The sequence below is a fragment of the Octodon degus genome, unplaced genomic scaffold, assembly GCF_000260255.1.
Source record: "Octodon degus isolate 3935 unplaced genomic scaffold, OctDeg1.0 scaffold00021, whole genome shotgun sequence".
NCBI lineage: Eukaryota > Metazoa > Chordata > Mammalia > Rodentia > Octodontidae > Octodon > Octodon degus.
This window is the reverse complement of record NW_004524597.1, coordinates 6,690,563-6,714,632: the sequence shown is the minus strand read 5'-3', so window position 1 is coordinate 6,714,632 and position 24,070 is coordinate 6,690,563. Positions and strand designations below refer to the sequence as shown.

Genomic DNA, 24,070 nt, shown 5'->3' with positions numbered 1-24,070 from the left:
GTAAGATATCTCTTTGGGTGAACACTGTCTTTGGGAAGGTGTTCCTCTGAGAGATTGTTCATGGGCATGATGCATAGGGATCAGGATCCTGTAGATACAGTGGGCCTGAGTCCTGAGGAGGTGGTGATTGGAGAGGTTGTTGATGTTATGGTTTGAAACTACAGTGTTCAAAGGTGAAGTTGATGCTTTAGTCTTCATCTGGTTCTGCTCTGTAATAGCACTTAGAAGCTTTAGAAGATGGGTGGAAAGTGTTTTGGGATTATCCATTACCTCACTAGTCTAAAAACTAGTCTAAAAACACTTTCAGTTTGCATATTTCTTTCTAGCCTCTGTGAACATTTTTTGTGCAGTTGTGATTATAGTTGTAATTGTTTCCTGATTTTTTCACTTAATAAATGTTATTATAAAGCCTTCTTTATTTTTAATGGTTGCACTAAGAAGGCTTATTTTAGAAAATGACTTAATGCCACTCCAAGGAATCCCCACATGCTCCATTTCAACCAGGGTCATGTGCTTGGGTAGCCTGGAGTCTCCTACATGTGTGCACAAGTGCTCTGGACCCCCCAGGCTCTATTGAGAATCTGCTGAGAAAGGTAGTCTTCACAGGGAAAGAAGGCATTTGTACACAAAAATTATGTACAATTCCCAGAGCCATATGTGGACATTTGGATCTTTACTGAAGAGAGATCCTAAGTCTTGAAATGGGCCTTGCATTTTTAAGATTTTAATTAGACTTCATATAAATAGGTGTATAATTAGCTGTATTATATGTTTCTCAATTCATTTTCACTCTTTTTTTTTTTTTTTTTTGTATTTTAGGGAAAGGTCTACAGGATGTTCAGAGTCTCACTACTAGATCGGACTCATAGAGATCCACCTATTTATAGCCTCCCAAGAACTGGGATTACAGGCATGTGCCACGTTACCCAGCCCTGGGGGAGGGGCCCAGCCTCTGCGCCTGCTTGCAGGCCCTTTAATCCTTTTTATCCCCCTTATCTGCTTTATTGTTATAAGAAGATTGGTTAGATTTTTTCAATTTTTTTTTTTTTAAAGAGCAGAATATTTATTGAGGGAAAGAAAGCTTCTGTCCAAGAGAGGGATACAAGAGGACCTGAGTGAGTTGCCAAGAAACTTGCCTTTCCTTGGGATTTTTATAGAGCAAATCCATAAGGTGAGGCAGATCTAAGGTGGGAAACATGGGAGCTCACAAGGTGGGCATGAGGTGGGACAAAACTGCAACCAATATGATTACAAGCGTAATTGCTCAGGTAAAAATAGATTAAATCAGGATCAAATGGGGAAGCAACTCACATAACAAGCATGAATACAGAACAGAGGTTTTTCCTGTAGGGGGTTGGGTTAGTGACTCTTCCTGGCCTTTTCACCCTTTTTTTTTTTTTTTTTTTAATTTAGTACATTTACACGGTCTTGCTCCACAGCTCAGATTTGTAGTGATCCTCCTGCCTCAGCCTCCCCAGTGCTGGGATTATAGTTGCACACCACTATGCCCAGTTTTGGTGGCTGGCCCAGTATGCCCCTGGGCCTGCATGACCTGAGGTACCTGGGATCAAACCTGGTTCCCTCTGCTTGCCAAGCAGGCACTTAGACCATGAGCTATCTTCCCAGTCCCCTTTTCAAGATGATTGATACCTATTTAGAATATCAATCACTGATGTCTATCCCTAGGAAGGTATGTGGGTGTATTTGTTCAGTCTTTTGTCTTGAGGTCTGGCTGAAAGTGGGAGTGTCTATTTCTCCCACAGTTGCAAGTATCTTATCTTGCATATTGTGTCCTTCTGAAGGTCTAGTCTTGTCTGACTGTATGTAATATTTTTGTCAAAGTCAGCTGCCTACAACATTCTCCCTCTGAAGAAGTAACCCAAACTTCTCTGTAAGGGAATAATGGGCAATGACTGCTCTGGCATCTTCAGGCTGAAAGGGTTAGTAGTTGTTGACCAGCAGTCAGAGATACTCTCCAGAGATTATATCTAAAGGACCTCAGTAGACACCAGGCATTTTCATTTTGCATAAACATATAGCTTTTATTCTGGAGGAGACAAAGCCAAAGAAATAAGTATGCATTGGGCAAATAATAAGATCAACAGGATAATTATGAATATAGTCAAAGATGATTTCCACCAGGAGGACACAGTAATAACTTTTTATAAAGAGCATAATGGTTGGGTCTAGGGAAGTTTTGAGTCTGACATGTTATTGATCTGTTATTTGATATCTTGAACAGCTATTTAGATATTAGTGGAAGAATTAGGGATGTATATATAACATAGTTTTTACAATTTTATAAGTATTTCCCTGTGTTGCTGTTAGAATGTCTAACACCACCTGATTTGAAGTCAGCCTATTTTATTAATTTTACTTTTTATGTAGGAGTGAGAGACCAGCGAGGGTGGCACTTTAAGACCTGCTGAGTACAGTGAGTTAAGACCTTAATATGTGTCACATAACCTTTTCTTTAGACAAGATTTGATGGATCCTGGTAAAAGGAATCTAAAAGTAATTTAGCATATTTGTTGCAGGTTTTATTTGAATGATTACCTGGGTTTTGGCATCTTCTAGGCAATAAGAAATTTTTTGAGAAAGTAGAACATGTATAATCAAAGCATAAGCGTTAGAGCTGATGGGTAAGTTTAAGGATAGCAATTGTAACCCCCTGGCTCTTGGATCCCTTTATTGATGGGGTCTTACATTTTGTCATAGGCTTCTCTAACTTTAGTTATAATGTCTCTAAATTTGAGAACTTACGAAAACAGATTTTACAGTCGTGAACCTAGATGATACATGTATCTGTTTCTATTGCTGTTTTGGTTTTTGTGTGTGTTTTTAAAAGACATTAAAACACTTGTCTTAACAGTAATCTATTTGTCTGTAGTATGGGCTGGCCAGATGGTTTCTCTCTTGATCCTGCCTGAACTCACTGTCGTGGCTGCATTTAGCTTGAAGGTTGACTGGTGCTGATCAGGCCTCGCGTTCCCAGGGCCTTTTTAGGGGGCATGTCTTCAGGCTGTGATGGTTTTGGTCTCAGTAGCATCTCGAGGTAAAAGTGGAAGTTGTAGGGCTCCCAGATCTGTGTGAGAGGCTGAATAGAGTTTGCCATATTCTTGGCTAAAGCAAGGCATAAGAGCAGGCCAGATTCAAAGCTTGGGGAGCTAGAAGGGTCCTCTCTGTGGTTGTTTTGCAGTCTACCACAGTGTATAATTGATTCTATTCTGATATATAATGATCCTTTAGAAAAACACTTTGTGGAAAGCAAAAATAGGTTTGATATCTAAAAATTTAAAAATTATCTTTGAAAACTTACCCATGTTAAGGTATCCAAAGGGATACCTTATTCAGTGTCCATATGATGTTCACTATTTCCTTTTCATGTTACCTCATTTTTTCATTTTTTAGTCATTTGTACTTTTTATTGGGCCCAGGGAATCTAGTGATCTGGTGATTTGCCCCATCTTCTCTTCATTGATTACATCTTTTGTCTTGGTTGGTGGAACATACAGGTGCTCAGGAAATGCACTGACACACTTGTAGGTTACTGTTTTGATGAGTGAGGTGGTCAGCTCCATCAATGTGACACTGTTTTGGTCTTCTTCAGTCACAAGATGGGGGTGATTCTAAGAACAGAGAAGCAGCAGTCCACCTAGCACTCACCCCTCCACTCGGCTTTTCCTCCCAAGTTAGAACTCATGCATTGCCAGAAACTCAGGCAGAGGAATTTATAGAGAAGGAAGTAGGAAAAAACCAACTTGTGGGATCTTTTTTAAAAAGAGAATCATGTCAGATTCTATTTTATTAAGCAAAAATGAGTACAGTAGATAAGAATTTTGAGCTAGGTACTGAAAGTCTACAAGTACCTTCTTTTTTTTACTCAATGAAACAATGCATTTTGGCTATCAGAGGGCTGGTGATGCTCACTGGCATAGCAACTGCCTGGCAAGCACAAGGTCCCGAGTTTAATTCCCAGTATTCCCTCCACCCGCAGGTGGGGGGAGGGAAGGCTATTAGAGAAGCATGATAGTACACACCTGTAATCCCAGCAGTCTGGGAGGTTGAGGGAAGAATATAGCTAGGAAGTTTGAGCCCAGCCTAGGTGCTTAGCAACTTGGTGAGATCCTATCTTACTATCTCTAAAAAGTACTGGGGATATACTTAGTGTGAAAGCCTTGGGTTCAATTTCTAGTACTCTAAAAGGAGTGGTGGTAGGGGGACTATTGGAACCTGAATGTATGGCATGGACCTGTAGTCCAAGATACTTGAGAAGCTAAGGCTTGGGGCCAGCCTGGGTTATACAGGGAGGCTCTATCCCTTCCTCTCTCTTTCCCTTTATCAAAGAAGGAAGGAAAAGAGGGAGGAAGGGAGGGAAGGAGGGAAGGAGAAAGCAAAGCAAAGCAGCCAGGTATAGTGCTACACACTTGTAATCCTAGCACTCAGAAGGCTGAGGCAAGAGAATTGAGAGTTTTGAGGCCAACTTGGTTGACATAACTTATTCAAGACCAGCTTGAACTATGAACTACATAGCAAGACCCTATCTGAAAAAGGCCAAAGGGCTGGTGAGATAGTTCAGCAGACTAAGCACCTGCTTTGGCAAGCTCAGGGACCAGGGTTCGATCCTTGGTCCCATTTGCTGCTCCAGCCTTGCCCCTGGGGCATGCTGAACCTGTGAACAACTCGGTGTGGTGGTGCACACTTATAATCCCAGCGCTGGGGAGGCTGAAAATAGGAGGATCACTATGAATCTGAGCTGTGTAGTGAAACCGTGTAGCAAATAAATAAGTAAAAAGAGGGGGGGAGGCAGGTGTTGGAACTGCTGTAAAACAGCATGATCAGGTTATTTGGGTTAACTTCATTTCCTAGTTAATTTAGATTGATTAATTATACAGTTCTGGGGCAAGAATATCTTAGAGTGAAGGACTTCATTTATTTCTGGAAGGCTATCAGATATAGATCCAGTTGTTCTTTTAATTAGATTTACTTAATAATGCAATGCTTGACTCATTATCTGCAGTATGAAGACAGATCCTTGAAGATGTTGTCTGTAGAATGCAAAAAGCTTCAAATGGAAGCTTTTTTTAAAAAAAATTTTTTTGGCAGAACCGGGGATTGAACTCAGGCCCTTGCACTTGCCAGGCAAGTGCTTATTTTACTAAGCCATCTCCCTGGCCCCCAAATGGAAGCTTTTTAAAAATTAAAAAGGAGGCATGGTGGCACATGCCTGGAATCCCAACATTTGGGAGACTAAGACAGAAAGGGCTCCATGAGTTTGAGGCCAGCCTGGGCTACATAAAAAGGGAGAAAATTTCTGAAGTATTGGAGAAAATGACTGCTAGCCAAAGATAACATTTATTTTAAAACAAAACTTGTTGGTGGGTCTAACAGTGGGGTATTTTGAATATACATATTTTAGGAATTAGATTGAATTAATTGAGGGTGCTTCTGGATCTTAGAACTAGTAGTATAAGTTTAAGAAAAATGACTTGATTTTATTTTATTTATTTATTTATTTTTTTTGCGGAACTAGGGATTGAACTCAGGCCCTTGCGCTTGCCAGGGAAGCGCTTATTCTGCTGAGCCATCTCCCCGGCCCCTTGATTTTATTTTCTCTAAAACTAAATTCCAGCACTTTAAAGAGTACCAAGGTGGAATTGTGAATGTTTCTGAAAGTGTATTGTTTTGAAGCCATGGGGGGAGAAGAAGTCATGGAGAGAAGGGAGGTCTAGGTAGAACCCTGCAGGAGGGGTCTTTCCATAGTAAAAGAGATGGTGGAGAAGATGAGCCGTGCGTGGATCCAGAATGAAATTAGAGGAAGGCAGAAGGTTTGATCAGGATTTACCCCTCCTAGAGCAATGGTTGTGAACCTATGGCACATGGGCTGTTTGTATTATTGAAAGCTCTAGAAAATTTAAAAGTGTTCTAGACAGTCACCTTGTTGCCTTTTGTTTTTTTCTTTTGATGTGGTATCCTGGCTGGTCTTGAGCTTGTGGACTCCAGTAATTTTTTTGCCTCAGCCTCCCAAGTAGTTGGGCCTACATTTCACCATACCAGCTGTCATCATTATTGTGTCTGCTTTCATAAATTTTATTTTGCCTAAAGCCTGCCAGCCAGTAACTCCTCTCTCCCTCCCTTGTCTTCTCCCTCCCTCTACCTCTGCCCTCCCCACCCCCCTTCTGTCTCATTGAGATAGGGTCTCCATATGCAATTCAGGTTGGCCTTCAGCTCATTTAGCCCAGGCTGGTCTCAAACTTGCAACGATTCTTCTGTCTCAGCCACTTGAGTGGTGGAATTACAGGTGTGCCACATGCCTGGTATAGCAGCTCTTCTCTTTAGTTTATAGTGAGTCTCAAGACTCTGCACATTAGTCACAGATTCTATTTACAGAGTTCTGGTGCTTTGGCTACTTTTGAAGAATGCATAATCTTGATTCTCATCCCCAGACATTGATGAGTTTGCTGCTGTGGTTACTTCATTGTCCCCTGAATTCTGAGTTGTGAATTGTATTCTCATCAAAAGCAGAATGGAGGCCAGGGAGATAGCTTAGTGGAATAAGTGCTTTCCTAGCAAGGGCAAGGGCCTGAGTTCAATCCCTGGGACAAAAAAAAAAAAAAAAAAAAAGGCAGGAAAAAACAAAATGGAGGAGGGTGGAAAATGGAGGAGGGTGGGCCAAATAGCTTAGCGGATTAAAACACCTGTTTAGGCAGATGCAGGGACCTGGAATTTGATCCCCTGGCCTGCTATGCTGCCCTGCCCCCCCAGGGCACACTGAGATGACTGGGCAGTGATTGAGACTGGGTGTGGTGGTGCCTGTAATCTCAGCATTTAGGAGGCTATAAACAGGATCACTAGAGTCCTATGCAGTGAGACCCTATATACCCTATACACTCTGTCCTAAATAAAAGTAAAAATAAAAATAAAAAGCAAAATGGGCCAGGCAGGTGGTACACACCTGTAATCCCAGCACTTGAGGGGCTGAGACAGGAGGATTACTGTGAGTTCAAGGCCAGCCTAAATTACCTAGCAAGACTGTCTCAAAAAACAAAAAATCAAAACAAGACTAAGTAAACTCTTACATCTCAGACAGTATAGCATGCCACAATATAGCTAATTATTTAATAATCTAGACAATGAAATTTGTGATATGTCATAAATAGATTATGAATTTTCAAAGGATGATAATGTCTTTAAATACTGAGAGTGCAGATCGTTATTTTTATTGCTAGTTTTAGTGGTTGGAAGCTTTCAAATCTGGTAGGTTTGTTGAAGTTCCTAGTTGTTTCTGTATTATCAATATATGAAAATCTCAGCTCATGAGGTAGTTGGTAGAATCTTGACACAGGAGTTTAGGTAGCTGCCTGAGTTGGCCTGACCAAATAACTCAGGATTGGTTGGCTTCAGTGTAGCTTTCTTTGATGTGACTTCTGTTTTAAATCATTGGGTATACAGTCTGCAGATGCTGCAGCAGCTATGAAAAGAGACATTGATTAAATCTGGGACTCTGGCAGAGTCAGGAAGGTGATGGGAAAGGTTTTACTTACCTGTGCTCTTGTGGAGACTCTCATGCCTGTGGATGAGTGAGAGAGATGTATGGGGAAAGGGCACTAATGGTTGTTGCTGTCTGCTGTGACCAGGCTGCCAGAGCTGCCGAGGGAGAGAGCAGACAGAAGTTCTTCACCCAGGACATTAATGGCATCCTCCTAGAGTGAGTATCATCTGTTTGTGTTTATTGTTATCGTGCCTGTGTTGAACAGGCCAGGGGAGCATGGGAGTATAGTTAACTATGTTTAGGTGACAGCATTGAGGTAGAAGAATTGTGTTAATATGGTTTCATTGTTGTTGTTCTATTAAGACAAAACAGGAACACAAAATACCTGTCTCCAGTAATGATAGACTATACATAATAATCTTCAGCCAAGTGCCTTCATAGAATACTGTACATATAGTCATGGCCTGTTAGAAGAGGGTTTCTTAGAAAGTATGAGATTAGAAGGAAGAGAAGAGATTGCATTGCTTGCCCATCCCTGAAAATCCAGAGGAAAGAACGGCGTGGTGACCTCAGGGTCTGTTTTGCATTGGAGTGCTCCTCAGTATTTATTTCCTCCTCGTTACTTCTGCTCTCAGTGCCATTGTAGCTTGTCCCATTATACTTCTCCCAAAGCCCAGAACCTGTGAGGCATTGCACTGTGTGAATTGGAGTGAAAAAGTGAAAGAAGAAACAACCCAAACATAAATGTAAACCAGGCTCTCCTGATCTGTCTAGACTCCTCCAGCTTTGTAGCTGTGTTCCTCTTGCATTTTGTAGCCGAAGTTTGTTGCTCATCAACTGAGGATTTCTGCTGCATAAATATTTGAAAACAGTTGTCAAGACATGGGAATGTTGTAGGGTATGTTCTACAAATTGTCTCTGTGCAGGCCAAGATCTAGATTGGTCACTGGGATCAGGAAACACAGTCTGTGAATAGTATCTGAGGGTTAGCATAGGTTGGGGAGGTTTGTGTCAGTGAGGATGTATTTTTAAATATGAAAACTTGGCTGGGCATGGTGGCACATGCCTGTAATCTCAGCACCCAGGAGGCTGAGGTAGGATTGTTGTGAGTTTGAGACACACAGACACACACACACACACACACACACACACACACAGAAGGAGAGAAAGAAAAAAAAAAAGGCATTGAAGAGAAATATTTTCCTGCTTATCCAGCTGAGGGAACTGAGTTGTGAGGATTTCCCTGATCTCATAATCATGGATAGAACTGGGAACTGAATAAAACAGTGATGGAAAATCTACCCTAAGTAGCTCATTACTTTCTATCTTGAAAGCTATTATGTTTTCTTTAAGATAGCTAGTCCTCAGGGGTTCTTTTGGGCTCTTTTCTTTACTACTTTTGATTTGATTTGGTCCTGCCCTTGTCCTGAGAGCCTTGACTCACTTTACCTCATCACATCAATAAGTTTGGGAGTTCTTATTTGTTGATAGTTGCACTTGGCTGCTCAATTGAATTGTGTGACCAATAGAATAAGATCTGACCTGTTTTTGGCACCTAGCTTTCTTCTCCACATAATGCAGAGTAACCTAATGGATAAAAAACCTGTAGCAAGCCACAGGCTGTTGATGACTCTGTTCTGTTCTTCAGCATAGAAGTGCAAACTCGGGAGCTGAGTAGCCAGATCCGTTCTGGGGTATATGCCTATCTTGCTTCATTCCTGCCCTGCAGCAAGGATGCTCTGGTCAAACGTGCTCGGAAACTTCACCTCTATGAACAGGTAGGTGGCTTTGGGGCCCAGCTGAGGATGGTTGAGTCTGTACAGGGCCCACATCGGTTGCTATGCCACCTCATTTTGATTATCTCTGTGCTGTGCCCTTAGTGTGAGAGTGGTACGTAAACCAATCAGTGCTGTGTCCTGTTCTCTGTAGGGCGGGCGCCTGAAGGAACCTCTTCAGAAGCTCAAGGAAGCCATTGGCAGGGCAATGCCTGAGCAGGTGGCCAAGTACCAGGATGAATGCCAGGCACACACACAAGCAAAGGTTGCTAAGTAAGTTTGTCATGTTGCTCTTACAAGATTATCCTTCTGTGTCTTCTCTTTACAACTTTCACTATTTACCTAATTTCAAAATGAGACTCTTGGCTCATCTTTAGTATTTTTACTTTCTGACTTTAGAAGTCCCAGTTATGTAAGGGAGGGAGGTAGGAGGTGGTGGGTAGGAAGACCTCAGGGTCTCTTTGTTTCTCTTCTCCTTGTAGGATGCTGGAAGAAGAAAAAGACAAGGAGCAGAGAGAACGGATTTGTTCTGATGAGGAAGAAGATGAAGAAAAGGGGGGCAGGAGAATAATGGGACCCCGGAAGAAATTCCAATGGAATGATGAGATCAGGTGTGTCCAAACTGGGAGCTTGCCTCAGTGGAGGGCTTGTGGGATCAGTGTCTGAGCATGTGCTTATGTTGGTAATGAGGATTAGGCCCCATACTTTCATCAGAGCTGCTGGAAGCTCATGATTGAAACTGAAGACGCATTTGGGGTAGTTGAAAGTTTCTGATTTCTCCCTCCTCCTCAGGGAGTTGCTCTGTCAGGTAGTGAAGATCAAACTGGAGAGCCATGATCTGGAGAGGAACAACAAGGTCCAGGCCTGGGAGGACTGCGTGAAGGCCTTTCTGGATGCTGAGGTCAAGCCTCTCTGGCCCAAAGGCTGGATGCAGGCCAGGTGAGATGAGATGGGCAGTCCTGCAGTTAAATAATCAAGTACTGCTGTTGTAAAACCAGGCCAGCAGAGCTGCTGCCTTCAGGAGTTACTGTCTAAGTGGCTCACTATGACGTCAGCTCAGTAACTGGGGATGTACTGTAGCTATGAAGAGATTTTCTCAGTCTTCCCTAGAAGGGAAGGTACCTGTAGGGGTTTGACTTTGTCATTCTGTGTTCTACTTCAGTTCAGGATTGCCTACCTAATCTTTCTCACCACACTATACATCTTCCTGTTTGGATCTAATGGCTCCTACCAGAGATTAAAAGGTAGATTCATGTTGGATGTTCCTAATGACCCTAAACAATCTCACTGGCAAATTAGCAGGGCTAACTCTGTATTGGAACTAAGAGCTGGGGTTCCATCCCAGAGGCTACTTGTATGTGTCACTTTTGATGTATGGAGTATGGTGCTGTACAGGGCAAGGAAATTTACTCAGAATTTGATTTCTTGGTTGGACCTGATTGATAGTTGTTTCCATAAGTCACAAAACCTTGGGGATTGCTCTTCTCTCTTTCTAGGTTGGACTTGTGTAAAGAAGATTTTTGTTTTGTTGAGTTTCTCCAGAGAAAGACACATTATGGGCCATTCCACATTTTCTGCTCAGGAGGACTAAGAATGGGCAGTAATGAAAGTGCTGCTGCCTAGGGAAAACATGGCTGTGAGAGGTCAAGGCAGAGCCGTAACCCTTCTTGGTCAAAAGCCCAGACTGTTTTTGGGTGTGATTGCTTTAGATCCCTCAGCAGATTTAATTCACCAACCAACTGGATTTAATGAGGAATGGCCACTGAACACCAGGGTTACAAGCAAAGCTCTGGAGGTAGAGTCCTGGTGGCCAGGGGTGAGTGTAATGCGCAGTGTTCCGTTTGTTTCAGAACTCTGTTTAAGGAGAGTCGACGAGGCCATGGACACTTGACATCAATCCTGTGAGTATCTTCGTGTTTTCACTTCTTAGGACTCTGTTACTGTTTTATGTGAATCTCTTCTAAATCTTTCTGTGTTCATTTCTTTCAACAGGGCCAAGAAGAAAGTAATGGCTCCTTCTAAACTCAAGGTGAAGGTGAGTCCGCCTGCTTTGTCAGCTGTCCATTTCTCCCTGCAGACATGTTTGGGAAATTCCTCAAGTGACTGTGGCAGCTTATTGAGCTTCGTTGATCAGGGGCGCAGCTATTCAGGTGACCTCTTGAACTTATACTAGATCAGAGACCTGAGCTGGCCACTTGACCTCCTCTAGTCTCATTTATACAAAACAGTGCCCAGCCAGCTCCTTTCCTGCGGATGCTCTCTGAAGAGTGAAGAGTCCACAATGAAAGGGCTGTACGCTAGGTAGTCTTCTTGCAGAGGAAATATACGCTATCCAGCTGCAGCTTACCCTGGAGCAGCAGCACAAAAGAGGGTGTTCTAGTGAGCTACTTTTCGGAATTGTAGAAGTTTAATGAAGGGCCAAGAGATGTGAAAACCACATGCCAGTGTAGGTAATATTGCTACTTGCCACATTTTTTGCCAGCTCTTGAGGTTTGGTGGTGCCTTTCATTACCTGAAGAAACTGTCAGACCAAGCAAAGAGTGTAAATCATTTATTCCTATTTTTGCTGAACTCCTATGATGTCTGAGGCACACTGCATTAAACAGGAGGGATGCAGGAGGGTTGGGGTGGATCCCATTCCTGTTTCTTACATATTGAGACTGGTGCTGGGGAAAGTCAAGAAAAAGAAAGCTAATTTAAGGCAATTCTTACACCATACATCAGTCTGATTGCAGCCAGGAGCACTCTGAGATAGTTTGAATGCTAATAGGCAGAGTATCTCCTTGAACAAGTCTTGGGCTTTTTTACAGACAAAGGAGGAAAGCTTTCCTGTGGATATGCTTACCAACAAAACATGTGTCCCAGTCTCACCCAGTCCAGCACATACCAGAGGGTGCTCAGAGCTTTGCACGGTGGGCGTGACACCTGATTTTGTCCACTTCTTGTTTGGTAATCACACAGGAAGGCTTGGTTCTTTGCAGTTCAAGGTCTTCTCATGTATGTCCTCACAAAGGCAAATGTTGGCATCTTTGGGTATTTCTAATCATTAGCGTTTCTGCTTTCCTTTAGGAATGTTCCACTAAACCTGATAAAAAGGTTTCCATCCCATCAGGACAGAGTGGCGGCCCCACTGCTTTGCCCTCTGAACACCAAGTTGGAAGCCTGAGCGTTGGGAGCATGAGCAGGGAGCTCCCACCTCAGGGATCGAGTGGCCTCACTAACCCTGCCTCTGTCAGCCTAGAGGACTCATTGGATGAAGACCTGGTCTGTAACCCAGCCTCCTCAGTGGAAGCCATGTCCAAGGAGCTAACTGTACTGAATAGCAGAGCATCTGGGAGCTCTGAATTTACACTGCCTGCACCCTCCAAAGCCCCAGCAGAAAAAGTTACAGGTGTTTTGTGTACAGAAGAGAAAAGGAACTTTGTGAAACCCAGCCCTTCTGCCCCACCACCCACTAGCACTCTGCAGTCACCCCTCAATTTCCTGGCTGAACAGGCTCTAGCACTAGGGCAGTCTTCTCAGGAGAAAAAAACAGAGAGTTCTGGCTACAAAGAGCTGTCCTGCCAGGCTTCCCTCAGTAAGGGCCTGCCGGAGGTACATCAATCCAAAGCAAAGCACCACAGCTTGCCACGGACATCTCATGGACCACAGGCAGCATCTCCTGTGCCTGGCTCCCAAGTCAAAGTCTTTCATGCAGGCGCTCAGCAGCAAAAAAGCTTCACACCCCCAGCTCCATTTGTTAATAAGCTCCAAGGCTCAAAGACCCCTTCCTCGCAACAGTGTCACCGTTCCCTGTTACAGCTTGTGAAAACAGCAGCCAAAGGCCAGCCCTTCCACCCCTCCACACCCACTGCCTCAGGAGGCTTGGCAGCCTCCAGTAGCAGCACCCATAAGACCCCAGCCTCATCCTCTGCTGGTCTGAGCCATCCAGCAAAACAGCATCCAACTGGCTCAACAGGACCATCTTATAAGAATAACCCTTTTGCTAGCTCTGTCGCCAAACATGGGACTTCTGGCAGCTCTTCCTCTGGAGGAACACCAGTGCAGAGCTCAGCATCTGGGGCCCTGCTTCCCAGTGTACAGCCCACCTCCACAGGACAGGCTACCAGCCGGCCCATTCCAAGCTCAGCAGTGAAGAAGCCCCCTGTTTCCCAGAAGCTGACTCTGGTGGCTCCTCCTGGTGGTCCAAATGGAGATTCTAGTGGTGGTACCCAGGGAGTGGCAAAATTACTGACCTCCTCCCTGAAGCCTGCAGCTGTTAGTAGTGTAACATCGTCTACCTCCTTGCCAGTGAGTACCCTGGCCATGTGGCCTGCCAACCCACAGGGGCAGTGGGCACAAGGATACCTGCCTTACCCTGGACAGTGGATGTGACATAAAACTGTAGAGGTGGTATGCTCAGATGCTGGAAAGAGGACACAGCTTCTAGCTCAGTGTCCTCTTTCCTGGTGATAACAGGAAGCCCAGAGCACATGCAGTGAAAGCACAATAGGGAGTCTGGGCCTGCCAGGTGCAGAGTGGGCCACAGAGCTCTGACCTGGGCATCCTTCAGGCGAGGGGATGGAGATGCTATCATGCCTAGGAAGAGCAGTCCCTTCTTAAAACCACTCTGGTTTTAAGGGATTCTGCAGGTTGTAGATGGCCTGACAGAGTCCAGCAACTACTGAGTGCCACGCAGGATGGCATGGGTGTAGAGGTGTAAGTATAAGAAGTGTGGCTGCATGTTGGGGAAATGAGGGTTTTAGTATCTTTTATGTTTCCAACATACAGACAAAACTGTAGGCAGGTCTGTGCAGAGAGGTCTCCCTTCCACCCTCTTCCTCTCACCAGTCTGGTAGCTGTATACCTTAGTGTCCAGTTTGTTGTTCCTTTTTAAAACAGACTGATAAATATATACAAATATATACCTGATACATACATGGGAAATATCTACAAAATGGGTAGATGTTTCTATGTATGTTATTCTATTTTTAAATATACATACACATTTATCTGTATATATATTTGTGGCTATCTATAAATGCTATAATTTACTTTTTTCACAAAGGAGGCACATTTAGTATCCTGCTTTATTTGTGTGTGTGTGTGTGTGTGTGTGTGTGTGTGTGTGTGTGGCCAGCTCAGCCCACCAGGGGGCGGGGCGGGCTGGCATGTGGTGCGGGGGATTGAACCGCGGTCCCTGTGCTTTGCTAAGCTTGTTCTAAGTAGGTGCTTTAGACCACTGAGCCATCTCACCAGCCCCAGTATCCTGCTTTTTAAAGTTAGTCCTGGCGGGCCGGGGAGATGGCTCAGTGGAATAAGCTCTTCCCTGGCAAGCACAAGGACCTGAGTTCAATCCCTGGTTCCACAAAAAATAAAATAAAAATAAATAAAATTAGTCCTGTACCCCAGAAATTATTCCATGCCCATTAGAGACTTTGTTTTTCTCTTTTAGACTGCAGAGGAGGAATGCCCAGAGACATTTGGTGGTTATGTTTCCATCCCACATATTAACAGGGTTGGTTAGAGTGAGCTGTGAACAGGATAAGGGCTCTGACCATGTGGCTATGTTTCCTCCCCAGAAAGGAACGGGTGGGACTGTGCTGCTGACCAGCTCTTCTCCCTTAAGCCTGCTGTCTTCATCCTACAAGTCTAGCAGCCCCAAGCTGCCTGGGGCCATGAACTCTAACTCACTGGGGATCATAGGCCCTGTCCCATTTCCACTCCACGTGCTCTCCTTCAGTGCGGACTCCTCTCCCAAAGCAGGGGTCTCCAAGGATGCCATTGTCACAGGCCCAGCTCCAGGGACCTTCCACCATGGCCTGAGCCACAGTAAGTCTTGTTTCCACTATGTCCTTGTGCTGTGGGTCCTGCTGTGTGTCTGATGTGACCACGCGGAACATCCCAGGAAAGTGCTAAGCCTTTCTCTTTAGGGTTTGGCTTCCAGACTATAGGTCATCTGGGGCTCTTGATGCCATAGTTCCATTTTTCTGTTCTGTCTTCAATGTGTGTCTTTTGTTCTCTTCCCTCCTGTTTCTCTCAGGTCTTCTGGCTGGCTTGCACTCCAGCCCACCCCATGCAGCGCCTCTCACACACGCTGCTGTGTCCACCCATGTCCCGCAGAGTCTGCCAGGTAATTGCTAGACAGGCAGCATGCCATGCACTATGTGCACTGTTCTCCATCACTCCTACATGCTGTGTCTGCTACTAGGGCTTTTCATGTCTTTGCTTTGTCATCACTGTGGTATCGTCTTGCCTTGTCCTTTTAGGGCTCTGGCTTTGTGGGAATCAGAATGATGTAGGCCTCTACCATTTCAAGTCTTCCCCTTATCTGCACTTGTAATGGCTGCTAGGTCATTCTTACTGGAGCTGTACCCAGTAAGCTGTACAGAAAGTTGTGAAACCTGAGAGGCAGAGGTGCTCTTCAGCATGCTGTTTTCTTTTCAACTAAAAAGAAGGGAGTAATGGTAGATTGCTTCCAAGGGTCAGCGGCACTCCAGGGCTTTCACAGTAGAGTCATATACTTTCCTGGCCTTGTATGTTCATAAAAGTTCTCTATACCTAGTTTTGGGTATTTTTTTTGTGGAATCGGGGATCAAACTCAGGCCCTTGTGCTTGCCAGGCAAGCGCTTATTCTTCTGAGCCATTTCCCCAGCCCCTCTATACCTAGTTTCATAAAAGGAAAATCCAAAAAAAAAAAAAAAAAAGGAAAATCCACATAACACTGAGAGGCCACCATATAAGACTGTGGGAGAAGAACAGCTTACCTTTAATGGCATGGGGCCAAGGGAGAAGCAGCTTTCATTCTGGCTGGATGTAAAAGCCATAGAGTTTTGGGAACGCACCAGGAATGAGGCCACTTGTCTCTCCTTGCGAAGTGGTGTTTTTGGAACTAGGGAGCCCTAGGGGCTCTATGTGGGTAGCTAGCTTGGTGACACAAGAACAAGGCTCATGTGCCCCAAGGAGGGCACTTTGTGGACTTGACTCACTCTGTCCTGTATCCTTCATTTTTGGGTACATCCATCTCTCATGGATGCTGATGTGAGAGACCAGTGTATTTTGGTTTTGACCTCATGACTTTTAACTGTTCATAGGGCTACACTGGTAGGAGAGAGCCATCGTAATGGGAACTGAACCTGATAATTGGAGATAGGAATAAGATGAGGGGGTAAATCAGGAGGCTGAAGCCTCTAGTGAATGCCACAGGCTGTGTGGGAGAATGGGTTTTGTAGATCTTCAGATGAAAATGGAGGGGCTAAGCCTGTGTTTGTGGGTGTTCTTCCTCTGGCACAGCAGAAACATGCATGGAGTGTCCACTGGATTTATGTGTAGTGTAGGCATTTCCAGAGCTACCAAGGTAGGAGGTAGGTTGTGTAAATGTCACATGGCCCCACCTCTGCTTGCTCTGGGGACCATTTCTTTTCAGAGACAGAATAATTGAAGAGTCACTAAAAACCATGGATCTGCAGTATGTTTAGCCAAAAAATAGAAAAATAAAGTTATTTTTTTAAAATACCATTTTGTGTTTTCCTGTGGGTATAAAAAGCAGAATAGGGCTGGGGAGATGGCTCAGCGGAATAAGCGCTTCCCTGGCAAACGCAAGGACCTGAGTTCAATCCCCAGTTCTGCCAAAAACAAAACAAAACAATAAAATAAAAAGCAGAATAGTTGAGCTCTCATAGTGCTCCAGGTGAACTTTATGCTCTTCCTAGGCTGTGTTTCAGCTTTAGGTTTTAGGAGGGAGGGACTGTCAGTGAAGGCTTCTATCAGGTGTTGGGCTGTGCCTTGTTATCTGCTGTGCTTTGCTTTCCCTTCCTCCCTACATTAACTCAGGATGTCATTGCCTTTGTACTTGGTCCTGCAGTTACCCAAGGGTCTTTTGATGGTAAGAAAATGATTCTTGCCACTCTCAGTTCCCTGTGATCTTCAAGTTTCATTGTGGAGTGGCATTTGTCACATGAAGTGTGAAGCAGCCCAAGTTGCTGTTTGTGCACCCTACTGAGCAGCCACCTGCCTGCACAGTGCTTACTGCCTATGCATGCAGCAAGCTGCTGCAAGTAGCAGTGCATGCAACTACTGTCAAGTGTTTTGTGGCTTATTTGAGCCTGAAAACACATGGAGATGTTTGCTACTTATGACAGCACCCTACCGCACTCCCCAGTTCAGTTATGCTGCCCAAAAGGAATCAGAGTTCTTGAAAACTTTATATTCTTTTCTTATTTTCCAGATGCTTCTCAGCTTCACGGGAAAGGGCCTGGTGTACCACGAAAATTGTGATTGCTTCAGAGAATAGGCCTAACTGACTTTGGTCTGGGTGGAAGCTGAACATACAGGTCTCAGATGATGGACATTCACTACGTTCTCTGCCTACTGGTTTTCTTCTGGAGCAGGCATGAATTCTAAGTGGAGCACTTCTTGGCACGATTGATGTGCCTCCAACTAAGTGAGCGGCTTGTGTTGCTCCTGAAGCACTTATGACCTGGTGCTCTGGGCCCTGCGGCCTTATCACTGGATAGTCATCAGAGGGCAGCTCTGGGCTAGGAAGTGTGCTGGGCCATGGTGGGAGCTCTGGTGGCAGATTATTCGGCACAGCTGTTCAGATCGGCCCAACCCTGGAATTTGGTTTGAGCCTTACTGACCAGGAGCTCCTTCTGGCCCCAGTAAGATCCTTGGAGGGTCATAGCACGCATCCCCCACCCCCCAGCCTCTGTACTCAAGAGGACAAGACCTGGGCCAGAGCCACAGGTGGGAGACCCACCTTGTCTGCTTGTAAAGTACTAAGAACACGTGTGCTCTTCGCGGGGGGGGTGGTTTCTCCTCTGAATATGACAATGATGCTCTTATAGAGAAAAGACTTTTGTAGATTCAACAATTGTGGTAGGATTTTTAAAGACATCTATCTTGGGGCTTAGTTTTCATCATTACCATTAAATGCATTGGATAGAATGGGACTGCTCTTCACACATCACATTATAGGAAGACATAATTCCAGTGCCTTTATGGTGGAGCAGAATTTGACAACACATGTCCATTCAGCCCCAAGTAGATCTGAGATGGAGACCTTTTTAAAAGATATGTCTGTATTTAAGACATAACTAGTTTTGAGGGGTTTTTTATGGCTGCATATCATAACCTGTGCCATCCTGACTTGAAGGTTCCCTGGGCCCCCAAATCCCAGGTCCTGGTAGAGCCAGGGTTCCCATTTTGTTTTTCCAGAGTTGGTGTGGGTGGATTGCAGAGGAGCCTCACAACCCTTCATGTCTTAAGGGCTGAGGAGACAAGGGGTTTTGAAAGGGTTCCAAGTCACAGGTAGACATTCCAGTTTCTTATTCTTAGGAACTCTTAGGCAGAGCTGCAGGAACAGGCCTCTGTGACATGTCTGCTGCGCAGAACAGGCCTTGAGGTGCTGGAGCTCCCCAGGCAGTGGGATTCATTGTTGAGTTGGGTGGGGTGTGCAGAGAACCTGGAGTGGATCTGAGACGGGGGACAGTGGCTGCAGAGTTCCCATTGTCAGGCTGCTCACAGTCAAGTGGCCATTTCACAAGGACTGTGGGGGCCCTGACCTAGCCTGGGGAGTGCCACAGGTGAGTCTGACTGCCCAGTAAGCAATTTCAGATGTGTTGAGAGCAATCAGCATCCTCAGCATGGCATACCTGAGTAAAAATACCTATTGATTCCTGACTCCCAGATTTTGATGGTCAGGAAATCGCTTCCTATGGAGGTCGGCCACTTTCCTGGGAGGAAGACCTCTGTCAGCTGTTCAGCCTGGCCTCTGCTCTGACTCCTTTTGTATGTAAGAATCAATCTGTTTCACATTGGGCCACACGGATTCCTTATCCTTTTATTATATATTTTTTGCAACTTGGATTTCCAGTTTGTTTACAAATAGTCTTAGGTAGTAGCAAAAGAGCCAAAGAAGAGATTTGTATAGCTGAGCTCAAAGCTGAGCTGAGGCTGTCAGTGAAGACTGAGCAGTGGGAACTCTGCAGGCTCCTCTGCCCGAAAACACCCGGGCTCCATCCCAGCCCCTCCCACCTTGGTGCTCCCTCCTCCCTGTGTGCCGCTGAGTGTGCAGCTGGAGCAGGATGCCCTCATCTTTAGGAATCTAGTGATGCCTCTTGCCTCAGGGAAATGTTTCTTTGATGGGGAGTTTGAAACTTCTTTTTCTTGTTTATGCTTTATTTGTGGTAAGGAAAGAGTGAATGACTTAAACAGCCATGGCAAGGCAGATCCTTGGCTTGGCTGTGTGAGGATGGGGCAGAGCACGCTCAGGGTGCTGCAGGGGTTTTCTGGCAGGTGAAAGTCTCTGAGCAGACGTGGCCATTTCTTAAGTGTGAAAGGGACTGGCTTTTGTGCAGCGACTTATGTTGGTGTTAGGGGGTGGTGTGGAAATTGTTAATCTTGTATAAAGCAACTCAATAAATTGTTTCAAGGTTTTCAAAACATTTGTCATTCTTTTCAACTATGCTTGTAATTCTCCCCACGGGAGCTGGTGGTATATATGGAATATCCACTTTGGCTAAAAGACAAGGGGGAGTGAGAAAAGAAGAAACACACTTGCCATGAAATTAGAATCAAGCCACCAGGTTTTTATTTTCATGCTATAAATAAAATTCCCTATTACTTCCTATCTTCTTACATGAGAGACCCAGAAATGCATTTTTGAATAATGAACTGTTGTGTATACCTAAATACCAGAAAGATAGTAAGATGTAAGGCACTGAAACTAAAGTTAATAGCAACATCCACTACGAAGATCTGTTATGCTCAGAACCAGGAAACAGGTCCTGGCAGCATAGCTTTCTGGGATAGGCTGGTCAATGGGTAACAGCCACTCTAGCACCAACCAGGGTTCCATGTGCTTTTTGTGTGTGCACCATGTGTGTACAGTCAGTCCAGTTCTGTTTGAAGCAGAGTTACTACTGAAAAGGGCTTTCCTATGGAATGCTGGTTCCCAGGTAGAAAAGTTGGAGGGCTGTGAACAGGCTGATAGCCCCTATAGCCCACTCCTTGAAGAATGGAGATGTGAATGGAAAGGAAGTCTTCTGCCGTATAGCTTACCACCTGTTAGGCTCTGAGTGGGCATATATGCCATGGCCCTGTTGTGTTTGAATAGGTTTCAGATTGTTTCCAGACATCTGATGAGTTTTGGTGGGAGTGTACAGGAAAGGGTATCATGGTTGTCAAATCATTGGAGGTCGAGTGGGTTGCTCACTGAGGTTGAAAGATGGCCAAGAGAAGAATCCCGTTTTCAACCAGTGCCCATCCCATTCACAAGAGCTGTAATTTGAGCAGTCTGATACAGAGGACATGGATAAAACTCAGCTCCTCACAGACTAGGAGCCTGCATAAGAGCTGGGGGAGAAAAAGGCACCCAAGAGGTTGCTGGGTAGGCCCAAGCTAGCCATCTACTTCTAAGAAGGGATGGGTAGTAGGGCTGGGCTTACTTCTGCCCAGATACCAAGACAGCCAGCTCCTGAATAGACATATCCTTATTGATGTAGCAGTCATACTGAGCAGGGGTGAGTCTGCCACTCTGCAGGGCTTCCTCAATAGAGAACTTCTTGCCAGATTTTCTGTCATGTATCACTGAAGACTCCCCATTGGGACCCTTCACAGATATCTCCTCCCAGTCGCACTCTTGGCTTCTGAGTTTCACAAACATGTTCCAGTCGATGAGCCCAGCCCGGTGGGCCTCCTGTGGGGACAGCTCACGGCCTGTGTCAGGGTCAATGACCACGATGGAACGCCGCAGGTGGTTTTCCCTTTGTTCTCTCTTGATGGCTACTGAGCCCAGGCGCTTCTGCAGCTCATCAATCTCAAGGTCTTTATCCTTGGAAAGCCTCTTGAGATCATCTAGTTCTCTCTCCAGAGACCACAGTCTGGAGTCGAGATTGGCCCCAGAGTCCATGGTGGTTGTGTTCTGCAGGTCTCGTGTTTCTGTTGTGGCCATTTCAATTTCTGACTGAAGCCTCCGGGTCTCCAGCTGCAGGTTTTGCCGCTCCAGCTGTAATTTGTGGTTTTCTTCCCTCAGGAAGTCCAGTTCCTTGGAGGACTTGGAGTTGTAGAATTCCAGCTCTGATAATCTGGCTTCCAGCCTAGTCACCTCAGTGTCCAGCTCCCTCTTGCTTCGGGTCTCCTCTTCTAGGCTCTTCTTGAGCTTCTGGATCTCTTGCTCGGTGTCACCCTTCTCTACCTGTATGCTTTCAGAGAAGACCACCTTCTCCTTGACTTCCGCCTTCTCCAGGGTGGCCAGCTTCCTGCGCAAGGGCTCCAGCTCACCCTCGAGCAGTTGCCGGCGGTGCTTCTCCTCCTCCAGCTGGGCCTGGAGCAAGGCGTGCTCTCTGGTCTGGTGTGGGTCCTGCTGCAGCACCACCTTCTGCTTTCGGGTCACCTTCTCACCAGCCTCAGCCTCTTCCTGCTCCAGGGCAGCCAACCGCTGCTGCAGACGCTGGACCTCCAGCTCAGCTGCCCTGCGTGCCTGCCGCTCACGCTCCAGCTCCTCTAGCTGCCGCTCCAGCTCCCCACGCCTCCGCTGCAGCCGCCTCAATTCTGCACGCAGCTTGTCAATTTGCCGCAGCTCTGCATCAATGCTGTCAGTGAAGGAGCTCACCTCGGCCCTTAAGCCAGGCTCTTCCTCATACTGCACCACTTCCTGGAGCACTACTCTCTCCTTCCCCTGCAAGAGTTCCTTCTCCTTAGAACTGATCTTCTCTTCCTGGGATACCTGCTCCCTCTCCAAGTCCACCTGCTTCTTCTGCTCTTCTGACAGCTTTGCCCGCAGAGACTCTACCTCCTCTTTGGTTTGTGGGTCTTCGTGGAACTGGAGGATCTCCTGGACTACCTCTCTAGTCTGGACCTGTGGCTTGGCATCTTTTAGGGACTGGATTTCTTGCTTTAGCTGGTAGATCTCTAGATCACACCTTTCAATCAGCCTGGTCTTGTCCACAATTTCCTCCCTGAGCCGTTGGAGCTCCTTCTCAATCTCGGGGTCAGTTGTGTACTTAATGACTTCTTTGGTCACCTCTTTGACTTCTACCTGTGGGCCCCGCTTCCGGAGGGCCTCCAGCTCACTCTGGTAGCTCTTGAGCTGCTCCTCAGCACCCCTGTACTTCCGTTCCTGCTCTACTAGCTCCAGACGGAGGTTGGCCACTTCACTCTCTGCCTTGGGGTCTGGCCGCACAATCTCCCGAACTTTCTCCTGCACCATCACTTTGGTATTTTCTAAGGCCCATATCTTTTGGAGTAGCTCCATCTTCTCCCGCTGGTTGGCACGGGCCTTGGCAGCCTCGTCCTCATACTGACAGGTAAGCTCTCTAACCTCTCTTTCGGTGGCTGTATCCTTCTCCACCTTGAGCACCTCCTTGACGGTGATCTTTCCCTCGGCCATAGCCCGTTCCTTCTCCAGCCTCCTGAGCTTGGCCTGCAGGAAGCTTAGCTCCTCCTCTTGCTTCTCCCGGAGTGTGCTCTCCCGCTGCTGTTGCTCCTGCAGCTGCCGGTACTCTGCTTCCAGCTGAGGGTCATTCTGCAACTTTACCACTTCCTTTTCAGTGACTGTCTCCTGCACCTGGCTCTTTTCTTCAGCCAGGGCCGCCACACGTTGCTGCAGGAGGATCACCTCTGCCTCCCGGGCGCACTTCTGCCGCCTCAGTGTCTCCAGTTCCTCCCGCAGCTGCAGGACCTCGTCTGCCTGGGTTCTGTCAGGCGCAATGCGCAGGACTTCCTTGACCACATACTCCTGCCCACCATCCCTGGTCTCTTGCTCCAGGGCACGCAGCTGTAACTGCAGTGCCTCCAGCTCTTCCTGCAACAGCTGGTTCTTGTGCTGCTCCTCTGCAAGGGTCTGCTGTAGTTGCTGGAAGCTCTCCTCTAGAGCAGGGTCTGGAACCTTCTTCCGTACCTCCTTCATCACCAGTGACTCCTGAGGCCCCTGCTTCTTCAGAGTCCAGATTTCCTCCTGGGTGCTTTTGACCTCATTCTCCAGCTGTTGTCTCCGCTCACTTTCCTCATCCAGTTCCTTCCTAATCTTCCACACCTCATCCATACCAGAGCCCACGTTGCTCTCCTGCAGGGTTTTGTGGGCCACTTCTGCTTCTGGCTGCTGTGATGGAAGAAGAAAGCATGGTTAGAGCTAGAACAGATCTGCTCCCCTGGGAACAGGCCAGACTGGTTGTCTGATAATTCCTGAGGGATTCCCCTACAGTTCTAAGATTGTTTTTAAAAGTGGCCACACAAGTTTAATTTTTGAAATTAAATGAGACAAAATATGTGACCACTTCAGAGGAGTTTGAAGTGAAACCTTGTTTCCCATCTCTGGTTTGGCCCATACAAGATGTCAGTCATTGTTGGAGACTGGTGTGCGCTTACATCAGCATAGATATATTTAGTGTACTCCATGGGTCTGCTTTTTCTCCTCACACAGTAGTCTCCTGTACTTGCTGCTGCTGATCACCCTCATGGGAGGCAGAGAATTCCCCTTGACTTGGGAGTACAATTTCATTACTCTACAGCAGCATAGCCCTCAACTGTGTGGACATCATTTAACCAGCCCACTGCTGGTGAGTGCTACGGTACTTCCAGTTTCTTGCTATGGCAGTCATAGATTATGGACTTTTGAAAATAACTTTTATTAGATCCTCAGCAAACATTTGTTGAATACAGAAGTTATCCTGTCAGTATGGCTTGGACCAGTAGTTGCACTCATACTGCCCAGAAGTGATAGCCATGTCTGTGAGGCAGGAGAGTTTTTTTTTTTTTTTTTTTTTTTTTTTGTCTTAAGGTCTGCCCTAATAGTTCAGGCTGGCCTTGAACTAACTAGGTAGCT

At 45.9% G+C, this 24,070-nt stretch overlaps 2 protein-coding genes across 7 annotated transcripts in view; one reads left to right on the top strand and one right to left on the bottom strand.

Moving 5' to 3' along the window:
• Window positions 1–19,683, top strand: part of Ubn1 (ubinuclein 1) — a 30,635-nt gene extending 10,952 nt beyond the window's left edge. For 4 of the 6 annotated variants that reach the window (XM_004627794.3, XM_023711457.1, XM_023711456.1 and 1 more), the window contains exons 8-18: window positions 7,638–7,708; window positions 9,141–9,270; window positions 9,422–9,540; window positions 9,750–9,878; window positions 10,060–10,206; window positions 11,118–11,168; window positions 11,260–11,302; window positions 12,337–13,557; window positions 14,829–15,078; window positions 15,290–15,379; window positions 17,474–19,683. In XM_004627794.3, the coding sequence (XP_004627851.1) occupies window positions 7,638–7,708; window positions 9,141–9,270; window positions 9,422–9,540; window positions 9,750–9,878; window positions 10,060–10,206; window positions 11,118–11,168; window positions 11,260–11,302; window positions 12,337–13,557; window positions 14,829–15,078; window positions 15,290–15,379; window positions 17,474–17,523 (2,301 nt within the window). In that variant the 3' untranslated portion in view covers window positions 17,524–19,683. The remainder of the gene's footprint in view (window positions 1–7,637; window positions 7,709–9,140; window positions 9,271–9,421; window positions 9,541–9,749; window positions 9,879–10,059; window positions 10,207–11,117; window positions 11,169–11,259; window positions 11,303–12,336; window positions 13,558–14,828; window positions 15,079–15,289; window positions 15,380–17,473) is intronic. The other 2 variants (XM_023711459.1, XM_023711458.1) reach the window with 2 other exon arrangements.
• A 137-nt stretch (window positions 19,684–19,820) lies between these two features.
• Ppl (periplakin) overlaps window positions 19,821–24,070 on the bottom strand; it is a 44,530-nt gene continuing 40,280 nt past the window's right edge. Inside the window, exon 22 of the mRNA XM_004627793.2 lies at window positions 19,821–23,347. Within this exon, the coding sequence (XP_004627850.1) occupies window positions 20,690–23,347 (2,658 nt within the window). The 3' untranslated portion in view covers window positions 19,821–20,689. The remainder of the gene's footprint in view (window positions 23,348–24,070) is intronic.